Source organism: Eleutherodactylus coqui, chromosome 3 (assembly GCF_035609145.1).
Source record: "Eleutherodactylus coqui strain aEleCoq1 chromosome 3, aEleCoq1.hap1, whole genome shotgun sequence".
Taxonomy (NCBI): domain Eukaryota; kingdom Metazoa; phylum Chordata; class Amphibia; order Anura; family Eleutherodactylidae; genus Eleutherodactylus; species Eleutherodactylus coqui.
The window spans coordinates 151461807-151482314 of record NC_089839.1 but is presented as its reverse complement, the minus strand read 5'-3'; the positions used below and the strand labels follow the sequence as shown (position 1 = coordinate 151482314).

At 50.7% G+C, this 20508-nt stretch overlaps 2 protein-coding genes and 2 non-coding genes across 12 annotated transcripts in view; 1 reads left to right on the top strand and 3 right to left on the bottom strand.

Moving 5' to 3' along the window:
- Positions 1–365: 365 nt before the first annotated feature.
- Positions 366–17579, bottom strand: GNL3 (G protein nucleolar 3). The gene is made up of 15 exons (XM_066596356.1): positions 17480–17579; positions 15863–15921; positions 9625–9765; positions 9237–9347; positions 9047–9121; positions 7260–7392; positions 6931–7034; positions 6417–6549; positions 5758–5845; positions 4433–4607; positions 3337–3479; positions 3119–3249; positions 2794–2954; positions 2024–2051; positions 366–657 (listed from the first exon to the last, which is right to left on the bottom strand). The coding sequence occupies exons 1-15, from the start codon at positions 17490–17492 to the stop codon at positions 569–571; spliced, it is 1584 nt and encodes a 527-aa protein (XP_066452453.1). The 5' UTR covers positions 17493–17579; the 3' UTR covers positions 366–568.
- Positions 5908–5982, bottom strand: LOC136622687 (small nucleolar RNA SNORD19). Its single transcript, XR_010791879.1, has one exon. It is a non-coding gene; the product is annotated as a small nucleolar RNA SNORD19 (small nucleolar RNA).
- On the bottom strand, positions 7139–7213 carry LOC136622689 (small nucleolar RNA SNORD19). Its single transcript, XR_010791880.1, has one exon. It is a non-coding gene; the product is annotated as a small nucleolar RNA SNORD19 (small nucleolar RNA).
- A 156-nt stretch (positions 17580–17735) lies between the features above and the next one.
- Positions 17736–20508, top strand: part of LOC136621106 (protein polybromo-1-like) — a 106955-nt gene continuing 104182 nt past the window's right edge. For 3 of the 9 annotated variants that reach the window (XM_066596347.1, XM_066596349.1, XM_066596346.1), the window contains exon 1: positions 17757–17927. The gene's annotated coding sequence lies outside the window, so the exon portion shown is untranslated. Of the gene's footprint in view, positions 17928–20508 lie in introns of all 9 variants that reach the window. The other 6 variants (XM_066596354.1, XM_066596351.1, XM_066596350.1 and 3 more) reach the window with 4 other exon arrangements.

Here is a 20508-nt window from a genome sequence, read left to right as displayed (position 1 = left end):
TGAGTTTTACCCAGCAGTTTATGCCATGCCCAGCTGTTAAAAAAAAGTAGAGGTGGCACACGAGGTGGCAAAAATTAGATATTTTCACCGAAATCTCTTATCACCCAAAGAAACCTACCGACTTAAAATACATGAGCACCAAAATAAGGAACAATTTATATAAACAGCTACCCAATAATCTCCACTTTACTTAAAGGTTCTTGGCGCTGAAAATTTGTATTGCTCTGTGAATAAGAAAAATCACATTGTGTTCTACCTGTATAAGCATCATCTGAACAATTTTTGTTCAAATCTCTGGAGATATGATTAAAATGTAAGTCCTATGCAATAATGTTGATACATAAAGAACACAACGAACATGGGATATATATATATATATTTATTACACTTGATATCCTCCACATAAGAGACTTTGCATACATAAATCAACAAAGAACTGAGATTCACAGAATCCACATTACATAATATCCTATATACAGTGATCACTGCTCTCTTCAAGGCTTTCAATACACTCAAAAACATCAGATATAGGTTTGATAACAAAAACAAGACGATTCCACTTGGCGTTTTAGTTAAAATCTGCATTGAAGTCATAATCTTCATCCGTGTTGGCTGGTTTATCAAAGCTGACTGATTTAACGGTTTTCTTTCCTGATGCTACAAAGAATAAAAAAAAGATATCAGGTATCAACATGAAGGGAGACTAGACAATCAAATAAACTAAATTGTACATCAGCACTGTACAGGCCATTAACCCCTTAGTGACCACCAATACACCTTTTTACAATAGCCACTAATGAGCTTTAACCCCGCACACACTTTTTTACAGCATCGCAGTTTGTGCTGTGCCCGGAAGAGTCAAGGCTCAGCTATCTATTGACCTCTGGGCTCCTACTCCAACCGCTGGCAGAGGAGAAGCGTCCTATACCAGCCATTTGATCCATTACATACTGTGGTTAGCAGCGATTGCGGCATGCAGCTGCCTGACAGGAGGAGGGGGAATCCCCATCATTTATCAGCACCCCAAGATGCGCCCACAAAGTGTTGATAAGGTCCCTTCGCAGCCAGACGGCCTGACAGGCCTCTGCGTCTGCCATATAACCCAGCCCTAGACGCTGCAGCAGCATCTGATAAAGCTGCCGTCATGGAAATAGTACACTGCACTATACAAGTAATGCAGTGCACTATGCTAGTGATTAGACAAGTTGCATCCGACTGGAAATACTGCACTTAAAAGGTGTTTTCCACCTCTTAAGTCATCAATAGTTGATTGGCAGGGGACCACCACGTGGGAACCCCACAGATCAGCTGTTTGATCCCTGCTCCATACATCCTGTCTGTAGCCTAGCAGACAGCTCTGTGCACATTCAATTCAATAGGAACAATGCTTGTGTTACCTACCAGGCAACTGTAATGTGTACAGAGCTAACTGCTCCATACATGCTGTATGCAGCTCAGCAAACAGTCTATCCACAATGTCCGATCCCCACTGATGACCTATTCTGAGGACAGGTCATCAAGGTTATAGTAAACTATAGGTGAAGTCTACTAAGCCCGGCATTTCCTGTACCAGAGATTTTCCCTGGCGCACCGAATACGTGAAGAGGTGCATGTCTCTTCATGCAATCAGTGCATCCTGAAACCTCCATGCACCTTTTCAGAAATGTACACCAGATCCGACCTGGTGTACGTTTCTGGTATAATTCACTTCTGGTGTTAATTATACATAAATCTGTTGGTCTAGAACAGCCACAACCCTTCCTGACAAGCCCCACCCACTTTCCAAAGGGGGGATGGTGTGGAATAAAAAAAAAAAGGCATTTTTTTGCGCAAATACACGCTTGCACAAACATTTGCGACTTTACGACAGAAAGTGGCCTGAAAATGTATAAATGTGCCCCTGTGTGTGTCTCAGCTCAGCATTTTCCCCATCTATCCCATGCAGCCCTCAGATAGGGTAACATAAGAAAGCTCATAGATAGATCTGCATGGAACTGGAGAGAAACCTTGTTTTATTACATACCTGACTGTTCTTCTGCGTCTTGTGTCTCCTATGAAAAATGTAAGAAAATGTTAAAATTCTGTCACTTTTCAAGAGGTTTTTAACAATGAACATCTAACTCCATCTGCAAAACAATTTGTAGTAAAATACATAGGAACATGCTGACGTGCCCCTATTACAATGGCCGCTTCTACCAGCTCTCCATGAATTACTTTATTAGTGGTGATGTATAAACTGGCACAATATCTGAGGTCACAGGTAGTGAAGTCTTCAAAGGCTTGTCTTGCGAAGAGAAACCCTGACCATATGCCTTATTACTTAAGGGGTCAGAACTATGATGCTCCCTAGACTACATTGCCAATTCATAGTTCTCAATAGTGTTCCCTGGCCAAATCTGATATTTGCCAAGGTAGCACATGACAGCACCGGACGGTCACCAGAACTTCACTGTGATGTGTTTTTAATTCTAATCCAAGAGGCTTATCACTGCCTTATCATAAACCAGCTACTTTTATCTGTCGTTTAACAGAGAAAAGTCATCCATAACAGAAATGGAGCCTTTGATGAAAATGGCCAGAAAGCAACACTTTTATCCTGTTGTGCCACACGAGCTGGACTGCTTCTTAGACCCTACTATTATGTGACCGCCAGAATGGACCGATAAACAGTGTGTATTAAAAAAGGCACAGATTTAAGTCTACAGTGGAATAGATCAAGAAATAGAATCCTTTAAGAAAAAAAAAAAATAAAAAAATACATCATAATGTAATGCTTTTTTTTTTTAAACTTGCCTTTTGATCTTCACCAATATCCTTGTCTTCCATCTCCTCCTCATTATCAAGGTCAGAGGGTTCTTGCTTCTGCTCGATTATTTCATTTTCATCAAGTATACCATTGGTTATGTGGGAAAAATTAAAAGGGATACTGCAGGAAGGACTTGGATTTCTCACACCTATCAAAAAGATAAACCAAGAAATCAGCTCAATCACTACAAATTGGTTTTGCTGCGCATGGCCAAATCCCTAATCCCAATCTTCCATGTTACAGCACAAACCTGCTGAATATGTAGCCTGGATTTACCCTTATTCTTGTTTTCCAAAATTTTGTATAAAATACCTTTAATGCTTTTTTTATTTTCAGAATCAAGAAGTTTACAGTTAACACGTTTCTTCATTGCAGATGTTTGTGTGGCATCAATGTGAGAGCTGCAGGATGCAGGTGGCACAGTATAGTAGCAAAGTCGGGCTCTATGAAGACAGAAAGATTATCAAACCCTGAATGAACAGGACTCAAAGTACTTTCTTTTGATGAGCAATGCCTTATTTTGAGCTTACCCCATCCACTCAGCCAAGAAGATTTTTGCCACTGCTTCCACGTCAGGCAAACCTTTTTTCTTATACAGTCCTCTTCTCCGAGCAAGTAAATCTAAGAATTCCGAGGAATTTCTGTAATCTGGGACATTGTAACGCAACATAATCTGCAGAAAAGAAAAAGCAATATATAAAACATTTCCAATAAGAGTATTGATTTCACAGTAAGTAATCACAGCTCCATGCAGTTATGGGTCATCTTGGTAGCTACAGGCAATACGTCATAACCTGGCATTGTAAACCAACTAGCTCTGCGAGACCAGTGGGCTGCAGCAAGTACATAGTCGGGATACCTATCCTTCCCCCCCCCCCCCCCCCCCCCCCCAACGTGGGCATAGTAGACAGATTGTAATCGGCACTCAGTAATCAGCTGCTTGTACAGGCGGCTCACCTCCTCTGCCATGGAGACAGCAGCTGTGTGCCAAGGATCGTACATACGGTCCATAACAGGGAAGAAGAGACGCCGGTATGAACAGCTGATTAATGGAGGCCAGGGAGTAGTTTTTACCGGTGCTCACCAATCAGCTATTGGTAAGGGAGGGTCACCCCTGCTATGGAGCAAACGTGCAATCCTTATCATACAGCAGCCGGCTCCATAGAAGGGGAAGAAAGCTGCCCATAGGTATAGCTGATCAGTGGCTAGTTGTGCTGAAATGTATACCCCATACCTCACCATAATGAGACATGGCATGCAGGGTTCCTGAAAAGTTAGGGGACAACTAATGGAATCATTATTACATTGTCACTCAGCTCTCCCAGTTTTGTGAATGCCAGCAGCAGAGTTATGCAAGCATTTATACCACATACATTGCTATAACTAGTCAAACATGGCATTCAGGGCTACTGGAAAGCTGGGTGACAAGTAATAAGATGGCCATTACATTTACACTCATCTTTCCCTGGATCGTGAATGGCAGGTGGACCTTCATTCCGAGGCAGTAATACTGCTCTTTATTCCTCCTGTAATACCCACGCATCACTGCCTGGTCTGGGGGGAGTCCAAAATATTTTTCCTCCTCTAAAACCTAGGTGCGTCTAATAAAGCAAAAAAATACGGTACCTGCTGTTTTTCACAATGCTTAAGAATCTTATTGGCGTGGGCCAAATTATCATCATCATCCCTATGAAAAGCACTTCTCATGAAGAGGGTCACAGGTGGATTATCAGGAGACACGACTAGGCTGGGACTATCAAGTATCTTGATTCTGTTGTCAATATTCACATCTTGCATAATCCTGGAGATAAGGAGTCTGTATTATCAGCTTCAAGTGAACAAATTAAAAAGTCCAGCATTCACACAAGATTCAGAGTTGGATTAAACAGGCGCTCCATGGGAGTGTCAGCTGCAAACACTCATCAGATTACTTTAAAACCTGTATTTAAATGTGCAATAGTATGTGCAAGAAAAAAAAAAAAAAAAAAGTCCTCAACCTGTGGCTCTCCAGTTGTGAAATTACAACCCCGGCACGTTGGCGGCTGTAGTTTCACAACAGCAGGAGAACCACAGGTTGAAGACTCCCATAAACTAATGGCATATAGGTGGAGGATTTAGAATTTTTTTTTTTTTGCAAAATTCTGGTGTAGAAGAGTAGGAAATGATAGCAAATTTTAGCATAAATATGGCATGTGCTATTTTACTCACCAATTTTGAAAAAAGTGGAATGAAAATTGGACAGCAAACTGCCAACACATTTAGTACTAAATCCAAAAAGTGGCACAAACCTCAGATAGTTTTATCTTCTGTCTTTAAGACGGCCCAAGTTGTGGCTAATTTCTTATGAGGTGTAGTGTATTTCACTCCATTCATTATGTAGCTAACCCTACAGTATATACAAGTAAGCTAGCATAATGTTGGCTAGTTATTCCTTTCTATCTGAAACTTTTGACTTCTCCCTCCTCAGATGGTCATGTGATCTCAGTTCTGACCAGCTCAGATCTACTTGGCCTTATGTGGTCTGAAACTAGTCAATTTCTCAGTCTGTGCAATGCTATTACATGGACCCTACCACAGAAACTGTCTGGAGGGGGCCACAGACACTTCTATCACAGTTACTGATGATGATCATATAGCTCACAGTTCTAATAGGAGATTACAGCTCAGCTTCCTTATTGTTTGATCTTTAGCCTATTTTGAAGCACATAGAAGGTAATGATAAATAATTTTTTTCCTCAGCAGGCAGAAATCGTATCACCTCTAATTAACGATGCGCTGATGCGTTATGGAATTGTTATGCAAACGTCTACAATACACAGAGGAGACCTTCAGAGCGTGACAGGCAATCAGGTGAGGGGGGCAGGAATGGAAAAATGTGATTTTGTTGGAATGGCCCTTTAAGAATGGCTTTTCATATGCCAGTCTTAATACTTCTCTCCCATGGTTCTTACCGTGTTGTTCCTCTTAATGATCCCACATTGCAGACTTTATATTGCTTCAGGGTGTTAATTAAACTGCTTTTCCCCACATTTGAAAATCCTAAATACAGAAAAAAAACATATGCAAATTATGATAACTGAGATAAGTAAATCCTACAAGAAGTGCTAAAGGAGATCAGAGTTGGATCTGACAGTCATCAGAAACATCAGACTGTTCAAGAGTTCTCCTCATGTCTCCACTTAATCAAGTGATGAGTAAAAAAATCTTGTAAAAAAGTATCTTGTAAAAAAAATACTTACTCTACGAGCCAAAATATGTAACATACCAGGATTACATTCAAGCAAGTAATTGGGAATTCATATATAATTACTGTATGAATATTGGCGCCTGGAAGCACATTTTGTAAAATACTGCATACAATGTATTTAGGCAGCTTACTGGGCATGTTTGTTGCATACATACAGTAAAGTGATATTACATATACAATTTGCAGGTTGAAATCTACAGTTTAATTACATGTTCGGAGAGGCCAACTATTATATACCGAAACCAGGCTGCACATGTAAACCATCTAACAGCATTATGGCCCGGTAGCTCACATTGACAATATCTACCTCTCACACTTTTCCGATGCAGAATTTGGTTTGTGCCAAACACTGTTTGCTCCTACCTATTAAGCCGACTTTAATAGCTTCAGTTTGGCATAAACTGTGAAGAATCTTCAGTAGGGAACTTGCCCCGTAGCTCACAGTCCCTCTAGACAGATCAACACACGCAGGATTCACCCTCTTCCCAGCACCAGGCTGCAGCGGCACAGTGAGAAAAAAAAAAGACAAGAAATAAAAGTCCTAAAGAGTTCCCAAAATACTTCAGATAAGACTTGTTCTTTACATGGTAAGAAGTGCTGATTTCAGAGTTGGATCTTGTGCTCATCAATAATTCAGAGCAGACAGCTCATCACACAGCATAGACCATGACACATTCTAGCCTGCAGTAACCCATGACTCCTCTATTTGTCAAGTATTCCCTTTAGGATACAGATTGAGAGGATTTTGTTGCAATATGTATTTTTGGTGACATTCTGGACATTTGAATCCTCTGGGTTCTACTAGTAACCTCGGTTACTTATTGGTTCGCATGTACATGAACACAGGAAGTAATGTTCAAGACGGCTCAGAACGTACCAGGTTTTTCTCCTGCACTTGTGTAGCACACTTGAAGGCAATAACTGGAAGTTCATTGCCAAGAAACTGCAGCCACTTTTCAACATTGTTTCTGGGTACTAGATCTAGAACGAACAAAAAAAAAAAAAAATTAAAATAAGCGTTTAATGGCAACTCCTCTGCAACGTACATGGGATCATCATGCGTTTTTGACATTGGTTGTGGTGGAGAGAAAGCTGAGATCAGAGTTGGATCTGAAAGTCCTCATTGTAAGATAAGACTTCATGAATTTTCCTCACTTCTCAAGCAGCATCTGAGATCACTACAAGAACTTCTAAAATGAGACTTACCCATTTTGTTGAGCACAAGCAGGAGTTTTTTGTTAGGACACTGAAGCACAGCCTGCTCTGCCTGCACACATCGGCTGCCCAGAGGATCTCTGGCATCCAATACTTCTAAAATGACATCAGCCGCCTCAATCACCTACAGACAGGAATCGGAATACATGTTGATACATTTTCTTCACATAGCTGCATTTAGGTGAGGCAGCGGTTTCCTTGCAAATGACTTATTGTGTCTAAGCTAGATATTGCTATACAAATCAGACTGGTGGGGCTCCATAAATCCACACGTTCCTTGTATGAGAGGACTTCCGATTGTCAGCCACACCAGTTTTTTGGAACATGAAGTTAATATAGCGCGTCAGTTTACTGTAGGAAGCCCCATTAATCTTTAGCTGTGAACATCTGTACTACGAGGTTGCTCGCTACAAATTACAACAATCCTGGAGTGCTGGAATATTTGCTATTAACGTTCTTTATTGGAACAGTGTGTAAGGCAGAAAAAGGGCATATGTCCATCCAGTTCAGTCTATTACCCCCACAATGTTGATCCAGAGGAAGACAAAAAAACAAAACAAAAAAAAAAAACAAACACCACAACAAGGTAGAGGACAATTTACCCCATTTAAGGGCAAGAAAATACATTCCCAACTCTAATCTGGCAATCGGAATAATCCCCAGATCACCGACCCTTCTGAAGTTATTAAACATAATATTGTAATCGCTCAAGAAAGCTGTCCAGGCTCCTCTTGTACTCTTACTGTATTTGTCATCACAACATCCTCAGGCAGAGTTCCATAGTCTCACTGCTCTTACAGTAAAGAGCCCTCTAGAGTTACAGAGCGCCCACTTGTTACAGTCGCAGTCCTTGGTACAAATAGATGATCTCTGTATTGTCCCTGATATATTATATATAGTTATTAGGTCTTTTTTCTATACTAAACAATCACAATTCTGATAACCTCTCTGGGTATCGTAGTCCATCTATTTCTTTAGTTGCCGGCCTTTGTACCAGTTCAAGCTCAGATATGTCCTTCTTGAGTACTGGTGCCCAAAACTGTCCACAATATTCTATGTGTGATCAGACTAGTGACTTGTAAAGAGGAACAAGGTTTTTGTCATGTGTCACTAGACCTCTTCTGATGCACCTCATGATCCTATTTGCCTTATAATATGATGGTGGTGTTGGTAGACCGTTTCTTGTAACAACCAGCCTCTCATGTAGTAGAGTCAGTGAAACAAGAACATTTGGAGTCATTGCATCAGTAAAGAATGCTGGGAGACCATGGATGCATAGGCATTCTGTGTGCTGCCATGTAAGGTCTCACAAGGCACCATATTTTCAAGTAGATGTAAAGCTGCCCAGGGAGAATGACTGTTTTTGTATAAAACAGAAGCACACAGAAGATGCAGTATTGGCCCATTCTCAGCCAAGAGTGAACATATTGTGGATCAATAAGACACCCAAGTATAAAAAACTTAGGGCAATGCAACGAGCAGGTCCCAGCAAGGCCACTAAAACCAATTGATTAATGGGATGTCATAACACTGCTTCAGATCATAAATGTTCAAACAGTGAGCAAAGTACTAGGGCTGGGCGATATAGCATAAAAAAGAAATATATGTATTTTTCCCCTAAGTTTGATTCTCAATTTTAATTTTGCACCCCCCAGTACTGTCTCTGCCTGTGCCAAACCCCTGATGTACTGTACATTGTTCCTTGACCATATATTTGTAAGCAGTTGTTATCCTTCCACCCAATAAAGTTCATTTCAATCATATGTCATTAGGCATACCTTGTTCACTTCTCTGCAGAGAGATTTGGTGGAGTTCTTAACAGCTGGTGTCTTCGGTTTGATTTTTTTTTTCTCCTTGAAGAAAAAAAAAAAAAGAATTAAAACAAGCAGTAATATTTCCAAAAAAACATACGCGTCCACTAAGACTCAGGAAATAGACTATAGTGCAATAATAAGAATATTCAATTACCTTTACTTCTGTTTTTTGCTCGGTGGGCTTATCTTTCTTTTCTTCCACTTTTCTTTTCTTTGCGACCTCCTTCTGTCTTTCAAGTTTCTGTTGTCTTCTTAACTCTTCTCTCTAGAACAAAAGGAAATGCAGGTTTATTTGGTGATCCACAGCAAGTCAATGGAAGAAAGCGTCACTCAGTGAGGTCATGTTAGGGTATGTGCACATGCACCAGATTTGTTGCAGAGGTTTCTATGACTGTTCCGTTCATTTGGATGGGGTTTGCAGAAGTCCACGTGCCTGTGCAGACTTCCCCAGTCAGAAGAATAGAGCTTGAGTTTTGGTTGCAGAAACAAATCCAATGCATGTGAATATATCTTTAAGGAAATAAGACCTTCAGCACACTAACCCTTTGCTTTCTTTGCTCTGCCTCCCGCAAGATATCCTCCTTAAAAGGGGCATCATTGGGAATGGTGATGTCTCTCTTGGGCTTTCTATTTCCACCCTTTTTCTTTGCTTCTTTTCGGACTTTCCGCCTGTGTTCTCTGACCTTAAAGGAAGAAGATACTCGCTGTTAGTATACAGATTGCCTGTCCTGAAAGCCGTTATCTGCAGCAACAAATACTACAAAACCATGTGCATGGAATCAAAACAGAACAGTGTCTACTTCCCTCTAAATAAACAAGCAGTCCCATAGAGCAGTGGTCCCCAACCTTTTTGGCACCAGGGACTGGCTTCAAGCAAGACCATTTTTACAAGGCCCGGCAGGGTTGGGCGGGGCTTTGGTTATAGGGGGCAGGGTTACGAAGGGGGTTGGAGTTTAGTGCATTCTTATTTAATTATGACATTCAGAATGTCCTGGCAGTACACACATAGAGCAGTATATAATCTATCCCCCCCCCCCAGCACACACATAGGGCAGCATATAATTTATCTTTCCCCCCGCAGTAATAGGCGGCCCCCCCCCCCCAGTAATAGGCGGCCCCCCCCCCCCAGTAATAGGCGGCCCCCCCCCCAGTAATAGGCGGCCCCCCCCCCAGTAATAGGCGGCCCCCCCCCCAGTAATAGGCGGCCCCCCCCCAGTAATAGGCGGCCCCCCCCCCAGTAATAGGCGGCCCCCCCCCCAGTAATAGGCGGCCCCCCCCCCAGTAATAGGCGGCCCCCCCCCCAGTAATAGGCGCCCCCCCCCCCAGTAATAGGCGGCCCCCCCCCCAGTAATAGGCGGCCCCCCCCCCAGTAATAGGCGCCCCCCCCCCCCAGTAATAGGCGGCCCCCCCCAGCAATAACCGCCCCCCCCCCAGCAATAACCGGCCCCCCCCCCAGCAATAACCGGCCCCCCCCCCAGCAATAACCGGCCCCCCCCCAGCAATAACCGACCCCCCCCCAGCAATAACCGCCCCCCCCCAGCAATAACCGGCCCCCCCCCCCCAGCAATAACCGGCCCCCCCCCCCAGCAATAACCGGCCCCCCCCCCCAGCAATAACCGGCCCCCCCCCCCAGCAATAACCGGCCCCCCCCCCCAGCAATAACCGGCCCCCCCCCCCCAGCAATAACCGGCCCCCCCCCCAGCAATAACCGGCCCCCCCCCCAGCAATAACCGGCCCCCCCCCCCCAGCAATAACCGGCCCCCCCCCCCAGCAATAACCGGCCCCCCCCCAGCAATAACCGGCCCCCCCCCAGCAATAACCGGCCCCCCCCAGCAATAACCGGCCCCCCCCCCAGCAATAACCGGCCCCCCCCCCCAGCAATAACCGGCCCCCCCCCCCAGCAATAACCGGCCCCCCCCCCCCAGCAATAACCGGCCCCCCCCCCCAGCAATAACCGGCCCCCCCCCCCAGCAATAACCGGCCCCCCCCCCCAGCAATAACCGGCCCCCCCCCCCAGCAATAACCGGCCCCCCCCCCAGCAATAACCGGCCCCCCCCCCAGCAATAACCGGCCCCCCCCAGCAATAACCGGCCCCCCCCCCAGCAATAACCGGCCCCCCCCCCCAGCAATAACCGGCCCCCCCCCCCAGCAATAACCGGCCCCCCCCCCCCCAGCAATAACCGGCCCCCCCCCCCAGCAATAACCGGCCCCCCCCCCCAGCAATAACCGGCCCCCCCCCCCAGCAATAACCGGCCCCCCCCCCCAGCAATAACCGGCCCCCCCCCCCCAGCAATAACCGGCCCCCCCCCCCCAGCAATAACCGGCCCCCCCCCCCCAGCAATAACCGGCCCCCCCCCCAGCAATAACCGGCCCCCCCCCCCAGCAATAACCGGCCCCCCCCCCCCAGCAATAACCGGCCCCCCCCCCCAGCAATAACCGGCCCCCCCCCCCAGCAATAACCGGCCCCCCCCCCAGCAATAACCGGCCCCCCCCCAGCAATAACCGGCCCCCCCCAGCAATAACCGGCCCCCCCCCAGCAATAACCGGCCCCCCCCCCAGCAATAACCGGCCCCCCCCCAGCAATAACCGGCCCCCCCCCCAGCAATAACCGGCCCCCCCCCCCAGCAATAACCGGCCCCCCCCCCAGCAATAACCGGCCCCCCCCCCCAGCAATAACCGGCCCCCCCCCCAGCAATAACCGGCCCCCCCCCCAGCAATAACCGGCCCCCCCCCCAGCAATAACCGGCCCCCCCCCCAGCAATAACCGGCCCCCCCCCAGCAATAACCGGCCCCCCCCCCAGCAATAACCGGCCCCCCCCCCAGCAATAACCGGCCCCCCCCCAGCAATAACCGGCCCCCCCCCCCCCAGCAATAACCGGCCCCCCCCCCCCCCCCGCAATAACCGGCCCCCCCCCCCCCCCCCGCAATAACCGGCCCCCCCCCCAGCAATAACCGGCCCCCCCCCCAGCAATAACCGGCCCCCCCCCCAGCAATAACCGGCCCCCCCCCCAGCAATAACCGGCCCCCCCCCCAGCAATAACCGGCCCCCCCCCCAGCAATAACCGGCCCCCCCCCCAGCAATAACCGGCCCCCCCCCCCAGCAATAACCGGCCCCCCCCCAGCAATAACCGGCCCCCCCCCCCCAGCAATAACCGGCCCCCCCCCCCCCCAGCAATAACCGGCCCCCCCCCCCCAGCAATAACCGGCCCCCCCCCAGCAATAACCGGCCCCCCCCCAGCAATAACCGGCCCCCCCCCAGCAATAACCGGCCCCCCCCCCCAGCAATAACCGGCCCCCCCCCCAGCAATAACCGGCCCCCCCCCCAGCAATAACCGGCCCCCCCCAGCAATAACCGCCCCCCCCCAGCAATAACCGGCCCCCCCCCCAGCAATAACCGGCCCCCCCCCCAGCAATAACCGGCCCCCCCCCCCAGCAATAACCGGCCCCCCCCCCAGCAATAACCGGCCCCCCCCCCCAGCAATAACCGGCCCCCCCCCCCAGCAATAACCGGCCCCCCCCCCCAGCAATAACCGGCCCCCCCCCCAGCAATAACCGGCCCCCCCCCCAGCAATAACCGGCCCCCCCCCCAGCAATAACCGGCCCCCCCCCCAGCAATAACCGGCCCCCCCCCCAGCAATAACCGGCCCCCCCCCCAGCAATAACCGGCCCCCCCCCCAGCAATAACCGGCCCCCCCCCCAGCAATAACCGGCCCCCCCCCCCAGCAATAACCGGCCCCCCCCCCAGCAATAACCGGCCCCCCCCCCAGCAATAACCGGCCCCCCCCCCAGCAATAACCGGCCCCCCCCCCCAGCAATAACCGGCCCCCCCCCAGCAATAACCGGCCCCCCCCCAGCAATAAGCGGCCCCCCCCCAGCAATAAGCGGCCCCCCCCAGCAATAAGCGGCCCCCCCCAGCCAGTAATAAGCAGCCCCCCCAGCCAGTAATAAGCAGCCCCCCCCAGCCAGTAATAAGCAGCCCCCCCCCCTGTAATAGGCAGCCCCCTCCCCTGTAATAGGCAGCCCCTTCCCCTGTAATAGGCAGCCCCTTCCCCTGTAATAGGCAGCCCCTTCCCCTGTAATAGGCAGCCCCTTCCCCTGTAATAGGCAGCCCCTTCCCCTGTAATAGGCAGCCCCTTCCCCTGTAATAGGCAGCCCCTTCCCCTGTAATAGGCAGCCCCTTCCCCTGTAATAGGCAGCCCCTTCCCCTGTAATAGGCAGCCCCTTCCCCTGTAATAGGCAGCCCCTTCCCCTGTAATAGGCAGCCCCTTCCCCTGTAATAGGCAGCCCCTTCCCCTGTAATAGGCAGCCCCTTCCCCTGTAATAGGCAGCCCCTTCCCCTGTAATAGGCAGCCCCTTCCCCTGTAATAGGCAGCCCCTTCCCCTGTAATAGGCAGCCCCTTCCCCTGTAATAGGCAGCCCCTTCCCCTGTAATAGGCAGCCCCTTCCCCTGTAATAGGCAGCCCCTTCCCCTGTAATAGGCAGCCCCTTCCCCTGTAATAGGCAGCCCCTTCCCCTGTAATAGGCAGCCCCTTCCCCTGTAATAAGCAGCCCCTTCCCCTGTAATAAGCAGCCCCTTCCCCTGTAATAAGCAGCCCCTTCCCCTGTAATAAGCAGCCCCTTCCCCTGTAATAAGCAGCCCCTTCCCCTGTAATAAGCAGCCCCTTCCCCTGTAATAAGCAGCCCCTTCCCCTGTAATAAGCAGCCCCTTCCCCTGTAATAAGCAGCCCCTTCCCCTGTAATAAGCAGGTCCCCCCCAGTAGTAAGTAGCGCCCACCCCCCCCAGTAATAGGCAGCCCCCCCCCCGTAATAAGTAGCCCCCCTAGTAATGAGCAGGTCCCCCCCCCAGTAATAAGCAGCCCCCCTCCCCCGTAATAAGCAGCCCCCCTCCCCCGTAATAAGCAGCCCCCCTCCCCCGTAATAGGCAGCCCCCCTCCCCCGTAATAGGCAGCCCCCCTCCCCCGTAATAGGCAGCCCCCCTCCCCCGTAATAGGCAGCCCCCCTCCCCCGTAATAGGCAGCCCCCCTCCCCCGTAATAGGCAGCCCCCCTCCCCCGTAATAGGCAGCCTCTTCCCCTGTAATAAGTACCCCCCCCCCAGTAATAAGCAGCCCCTTCCCCTGTAATAAGTACCCCCTCCCCCCAGTAATGAGCAGGTCCCCCCCCCCCAGTAATGAGCAGGTCCCCCCCCCAGTAATGAGCAGGTCCCCCCCCCCAGTAATGAGCAGGTCCCCCCCCCCAGTAATGAGCAGGTCCCCCCCCCCCAGTAATGAGCAGGTCCCCCCCCCCCAGTAATGAGCAGGTCCCCCCCCCCAGTAATGAGCAGGTCCCCCCCCCCCAGTAATGAGCAGGTCCCCCCCCCCCAGTAATGAGCAGGCCCCCCCCCCCCCAGTAATGAGCAGGTCCCCCCCCCCCCCAGTAATGAGCAGGTCCCCCCCCCCGTAATAAGCAGACCCCCCCTGTAATAAGTACCCCCCTCCCCCTAGTAATAAGCAGGTCCCCCCCCCCTCCCCCAGTAATAGGCAGCCCCCCCTCCCCCAGTAATAGGCAGCCCCCCCTCCCCCAGTAATAGGCAGCCCCCCCCTCCCCCAGTAATAGGCAGCCCCCCCCTCCCCCAGTAATAGGCAGCCCCCCTCCCCCAGTAAAAGGCAGCCCCCCCTCCCCCAGTAATAGGCAGCCCCCCCTCCCCCAGTAATAGGCAGCCCCCCCTCCCCCAGTAATAGGCAGCCCCCCCCGTAATAGGCAGCCCCCCCCGTAATAGGCAGCCCCCCCCGTAATAGGCAGCCCCCCCCGTAATAAGCAGCCCCGTCCCCTGTAATAAGCAGCCCCGTCCCCTGTAATAAGCAGCCCCGTCCCCTGTAATAAGCAGCCCCCACCCCCCCTGTAATAAGCAGCCCCCACCCCCCCTGTAATAAGCAGCCCCCACCCCCCCAGTAATAAGCAGCCCCCACCCCCCCAGTAATAAGCAGCCCCCCCAGTAATAAGCAGCCCCCCCAGTAATAAGCAGCCCCCCCACCCATATACTTACCTCCTCCCTGCTGTCGCTCTCTCTCTGCTTGCCCGGACGTCAGTGTGCAGCCCGGAACGCTTTCTCCCTGAGTCCTCTCCTGCGGAACTCCGCGGGCCACATAGCACAAGGCAGCAGGCCGGATTCGGGCCGCAGGCCTTGTGTTTAGAGCAAAAGTTCCCGGCGGTGCCGCGGACCGGCGCTAGCCACCCAACGGCCCGGCGGTTGGGGACCCCTGCCATAGAGGAACGACGCACACTCCCATAAGGACAGCAACACAAAAATCTTTATTTCAAACTGCTTAATAACTGTATCCGGGAGAGCACCAATAGCATACCGTACTATATCTTGTAACGTGCCGAGTTTCCTATGAGGTATTGTATCATTACTGCTGATACTTTATTACCATCCCATGCACAGTATTGTTTGAGGGGTATAACTGCTGTACTGACTTCTAATACTTGGAGCTAAGAAGTTTTGGTCCTGCTTTTTAAATGGTTTTATCTTTTTTTTTCTTCACGTTTTGTACCCATGTCAGTAGGAGAGTTATTGGTCCTACTATGCTTATGGGAGCGTCTCTCCATTACGTCGGCTCCGCCCCCGCGCTCCACTGCTGCCAATCCTTTAGTGCCCTTCCGGGACCTACAGGGCGAGCAGCTGTGCAGCCAATTATGTTCAGGGGGCGTCACCACCCTGTCAATCTAGACTCCACCAGCAGTGCCTGGTGGCGTCACAATACACTAATACCCCATGAACACTGACATTTGTGCACACTTACCTTCTTCTGGATCTTAAACCGTTTGCTGCATGACATGCGCTTACTGGCCTTCTTTAACTCTGAAAACCAATAAAAAGGGAAATAGTTAGAAAAGTTCATTTTTAACACAGCAACCGAAATAACTAAAGGAATGCAACAACGGATTCCGTATATGGTGCCCTACAGTGGAATCCAACCCTGCCCACGGCAGAGGACCCTACGGGTCTTCTGCCTACTCGTCTAGGTCTTCATTTTCTTCCCTGCGGATGTGTGTGGAAGCGCCGGCCAGCACACTGCTGCACATGCGCAGAGGAGGTTTTTTTTTAAAACTTCTTTCCCGCGGAATCCGTGGTCCGTCTACAATTGAATTGCAGACGGCCGTGATCAGACAGCTTCCATTGACTTCAACGGAAGCAGTCCGTGCGGAATCCGTAGTGAAATGGAGCACGCTGCGATTTTGTTTTCCAGACCAAAAGGTCAACAAATCCGCGTGCTTTATTTCATTTGCGGGGTCCATGTTTCCCTATGGGTGGCTTGACGTGCGGATCTTCCACAAATCAGATCCACCTGTGGACATTAGGTCTTGCTTACAGCATCTTTAACCCCTTAACGCTACAGGCTGTACGGTTATATCCGATGCATTCAGGGTTTGTATGGAGGGGGTCCTGGGTATTCATAAGTGGCAGGCTAGTCCCACCAGCTCCACCCTCCAGCCGCTGACTGACATTCGCCTATTATGGCCCTTTAGCAAGGGGCGACAGTCAGGTAAGCGACTGCACGGGCGCCGACGTCACCGCTAAGGTAAGACGCAGACTTTGCCGCGGGCTTCTCGCTCAGCGCTTTACCTTCTATGTGAGGCGCTGAGCGTTTACACGCCGGCCATCCAGCCGATTTTTATGCTGAGCGAATGTCAGTGATAACTTGTGAACGAACAGTCAGCATTCTCTGTATTTCCATTGGTCACGATCATTCACATTCGTTCGCATGAATGAATTTCTAACGATAATTGTCGCGCTGAAAGAAACAGACTTAATCTTTCCCACGCCGTCACTAGGCGATGAGGCAGAATCCACAACCTAGCCACAATGTCAGTTATGGATGGGCTGCAGGTCGGAGGGCTTCCGTCGCCTTCAATGGAAGCCATCCATTCAGAATCCGCGCAAAACTAGACTATGCTGTGCACAGCATGTGCTGCGGAAATACAGTGCAGACGCTGACGCAGGTTCCACAATGCTGATCCGTTGGTGTGCAGATCGCTTATGGAGAGAGCACCCCCTCCCCGGCCCAAGGAGGAGAGAGCACCCCCTCCCCGGCCCAAGGAGGAGAGAGCACCCCCTCCCCGGCCCAAGGAGGAGAGAGCACCCCCTCCCCGGCCAACAGGTCATGCTCTCTGATCTTTCCACCCCGGGCCCCTAGGAGCCGGCTGTCAGCTGCCTTCCAGGACAGACCCTCGTCTGTTACATCAGGCCGGACCACACTTGGGGGGAGGGGTTATGGTTTAATGACGAAAACCCCTTTAAGTCCCCCCAACCAACAGCGCAGGGTCACAGAACCAAAGGCGGAGACCCTGCAACTACACCCGTGTGCAGTGGGCCAAAGAGAGGGAAGCCCGCCGTCCCAGCGCCGCCGCTCACTTACTGGGCCGCTTCATGGCTCCGTCTCTTCTCTCTACCACGTGCGGAAAGACCGAGCGCGTTCCCAACCGCCGATGTCACATCCGCTCGCGCGCGGAAGGGAAGTCCTACAGTCATGGGCGGGGCCAAATGTGTAGATTATACAGCGGCTACCGTTACGTCATGCAGCCGTGGTAGTACCACGCCCACCTCGTACAGCGCACCAAGCGCGATACCTGACGAGACCAACACCTCGCCATGCCCCGCCCACCTGTTGGTAATGGTTGGTGACTCCTCCCTCCGGTGTGTTGCCGTTGCTGCCCTCTGCTGGTCGGTCGCAGGTTTAGTCGCGGCCTGCTCTTTGCCCGTAGCTCATTGGACTCGTATTGTTTCGGTACCGGCTGGTGCTCCTTGCAACCCTGGCGACTCCTGCGTGGCAACGACAGCGCCCGTCCGGATGGCGGCGGCGCTCGGTGAGTGCGGGGGACGGAGGGGCTGGTCGGGATGGGTGATGGCGGCTGGGACCGGCGTCCTTTGTGTGATTCGTCCTCTTCTGTTACTTTCCTCTTCCATCCCTAGCGGTGGTGCTGGCTGGTTAGTTGGTCCCTCTCTCTGCGGAGTGCAGCGCCCTCTGTAGGGTGAACCTCCTCGGTGCCCCCAGGAGTTGTAGGGTCAACTACAGAAGTAACCCCAGACACTACAACTCCCAGCATGCTCGTCCTACCAGCGACTGTATGGGCATGCTGGGAGTTGTAGTCCCACTGGTTAGGGCTATTTCCATAGCTAGACCCCCGCCAGCTCACAATGTGAGGATATCCCATATAGAGAGATCGCCCGGAGCCGCACTCATGCCCCCATAATATGGAGGAGCGCCCCCGCCTGACCGCAGGTCTCCCTGTGATGCCCAGATACCTGCGGTCGGCCCGGCACGCTCATCCGTATTGGGGCCGGCTCACACGAACGTATATGGAAAATGCTGGCCATCGCTGTGTAGGGCGGCGATTTTGCACTGCGCATGACGGCGTATCTCGCGCACGTATCTCACGCAGGCCATCATGCGCAGTCTGACTTGTCTCTGTGTTTCTTACATTTCCGGCTCAGCGACTTCTTGGTGTCACATATAACACGCACAGCGTTTATTACATGCCGTGTAGAACATATCCTGTGCGGTGAGATATAACGCGCTGCGTTCCTTGTTACGTGAGTATTATACGCAATAACAACCACCGCTGTGCCTGCGCACTGTGCTTGTATGACCTCCATTACCGCACTATTATATACCATGGAACTACGCGTGACCCCGGCCTAACCGCATCCAGAACCGCCGCTGTGTCAGCAACGCCTCCCATCACTTCCGGGAGGCAGCGGTTCTCCGGGGTGGTGGCTGCGCGGGACGATCAGCAAGTGTTTCCCATTGTTTTCATGTACATCTTGCACGCTGCGCCATTGAGAGCAGCGGGTGAGGCGTTGTGAGGGAACGGCCAAAAGTAGGACATTCTGCGAAAGAATCACCCAGTATATGAGGCCGTTGTAAAGAGCGGGGTTCGTGTTTCTGCGTCTTGTAATGCACCGATCTCGTACGGTTTTCGCGGCAGAGTTAAAGCAGGCTCACTCTGGCGAGTTTTGTATGAAAGCCTCCGTATCCGCTCACTAGGGACGCCTGGTGAAGGAAGCGCTGGCAGCCAAAGACAGGTGAGGGGCGCATCGGATCTCCTGAAGTCAGCGGCGGGCGCACGGCTGGTTTACGGTCAAGATGTGCACCGATGGAGCGATGTGGAAATACCGCCGAATCTTCTCTGCGGACGCTCCGTAGTGTCTCCGCCCGTGTAAACGGACCCTGTGGATGTGTTCACACAGGTGGTCTTCATCTGCGATTTTTTTCTGTGTGTCACATCGCATGTGAAAAAACCCATGATTTTAATTGGGTGTATTTTCAGTTCCACGCTCCTCACAGCGATGTGCCAGATACAAAATGCCAGCATGTCGTATTACTGGGCCCCTCTGTTTAGGAATCGCCCGTTATTTTCTATGGCAGGCAAAAAAAATTGTGATTTACGTGCAAGCGCAATTTTCTATTTTTACTATTGATTCAACATGCCTTTTTTTTTTGATTCATTGAATGACTTTCCTTCGTGGTTGTACGGCGTTCGATGTCTGTCCGCACACTGCGATCGTATTACAGACTGTTCCATTCTGTGATGCGTCTCTCGTTGTGCGTCTCGTTATTTCCTCTGATTTTCACTGGTTTTAGATAATTGTGTTTTGTGTTTTTTCCATAATCAATAACTGTTTTACCCAACGTCCCTAGTGCCCATGATGCCCAAGGGCGCCTTCACACTTGCCGGAAAATCACGCATTTTTGTGCGATGCGAGAGTGAGTGAAAACCCAGAATTATGAAGTCAATGATTTTCAATGGTTTCCTTCACATGTGCGATATTTTCACTCATGCAATGTGGAGTGAAACAAAATTGCGACATGCCCTAACGTTCTGCGTTTTTGCATTTTTTTAATGTGCCATGGAGCCTCCTTTTTATCGCACCGCAAAGCACGAACTTGCGATTTTTCTGCGCTGAGTTTTTAACATTTGAAAATCCTATTGAAATTTGCGCTAAAAAAAGTGTGAGAAAATCATAAGTGGCTGCGATGTTTTTGCGAGAAAAAGCCCCTCTGAGGCTTAAAAATGGATTACGCGATGGCCAGCGTGTGGGAGCCTTTGGGGTACGTTTACACGGGGCTGAAAATTCTGTGCAAAGTCTGTAGCATCGGTAAATGGGCCGCATCTGATTCCAGAAGACCTCACGCTGCCTGCTCACCTCTGAAGTCCCGGTGAAGGGAGCAAACCCTATAGAGGTAAGCCGGGGAACATGATATCTTCTGGAATTGGCTGTGGAAGTGCATTTCAAGGGAAAATGTGCAGCGATGGTCTTTAGCAGAAATGTTGTGGATTTTGCAGTGGAATTTTTTTGTAGAAAATCCAGCCTTTTTTCTAAGGGACCCCGTAGGCACAGGGGTGTCCATGTGGCGGCATCAGTCAATGACTGCTAGATTCCCGC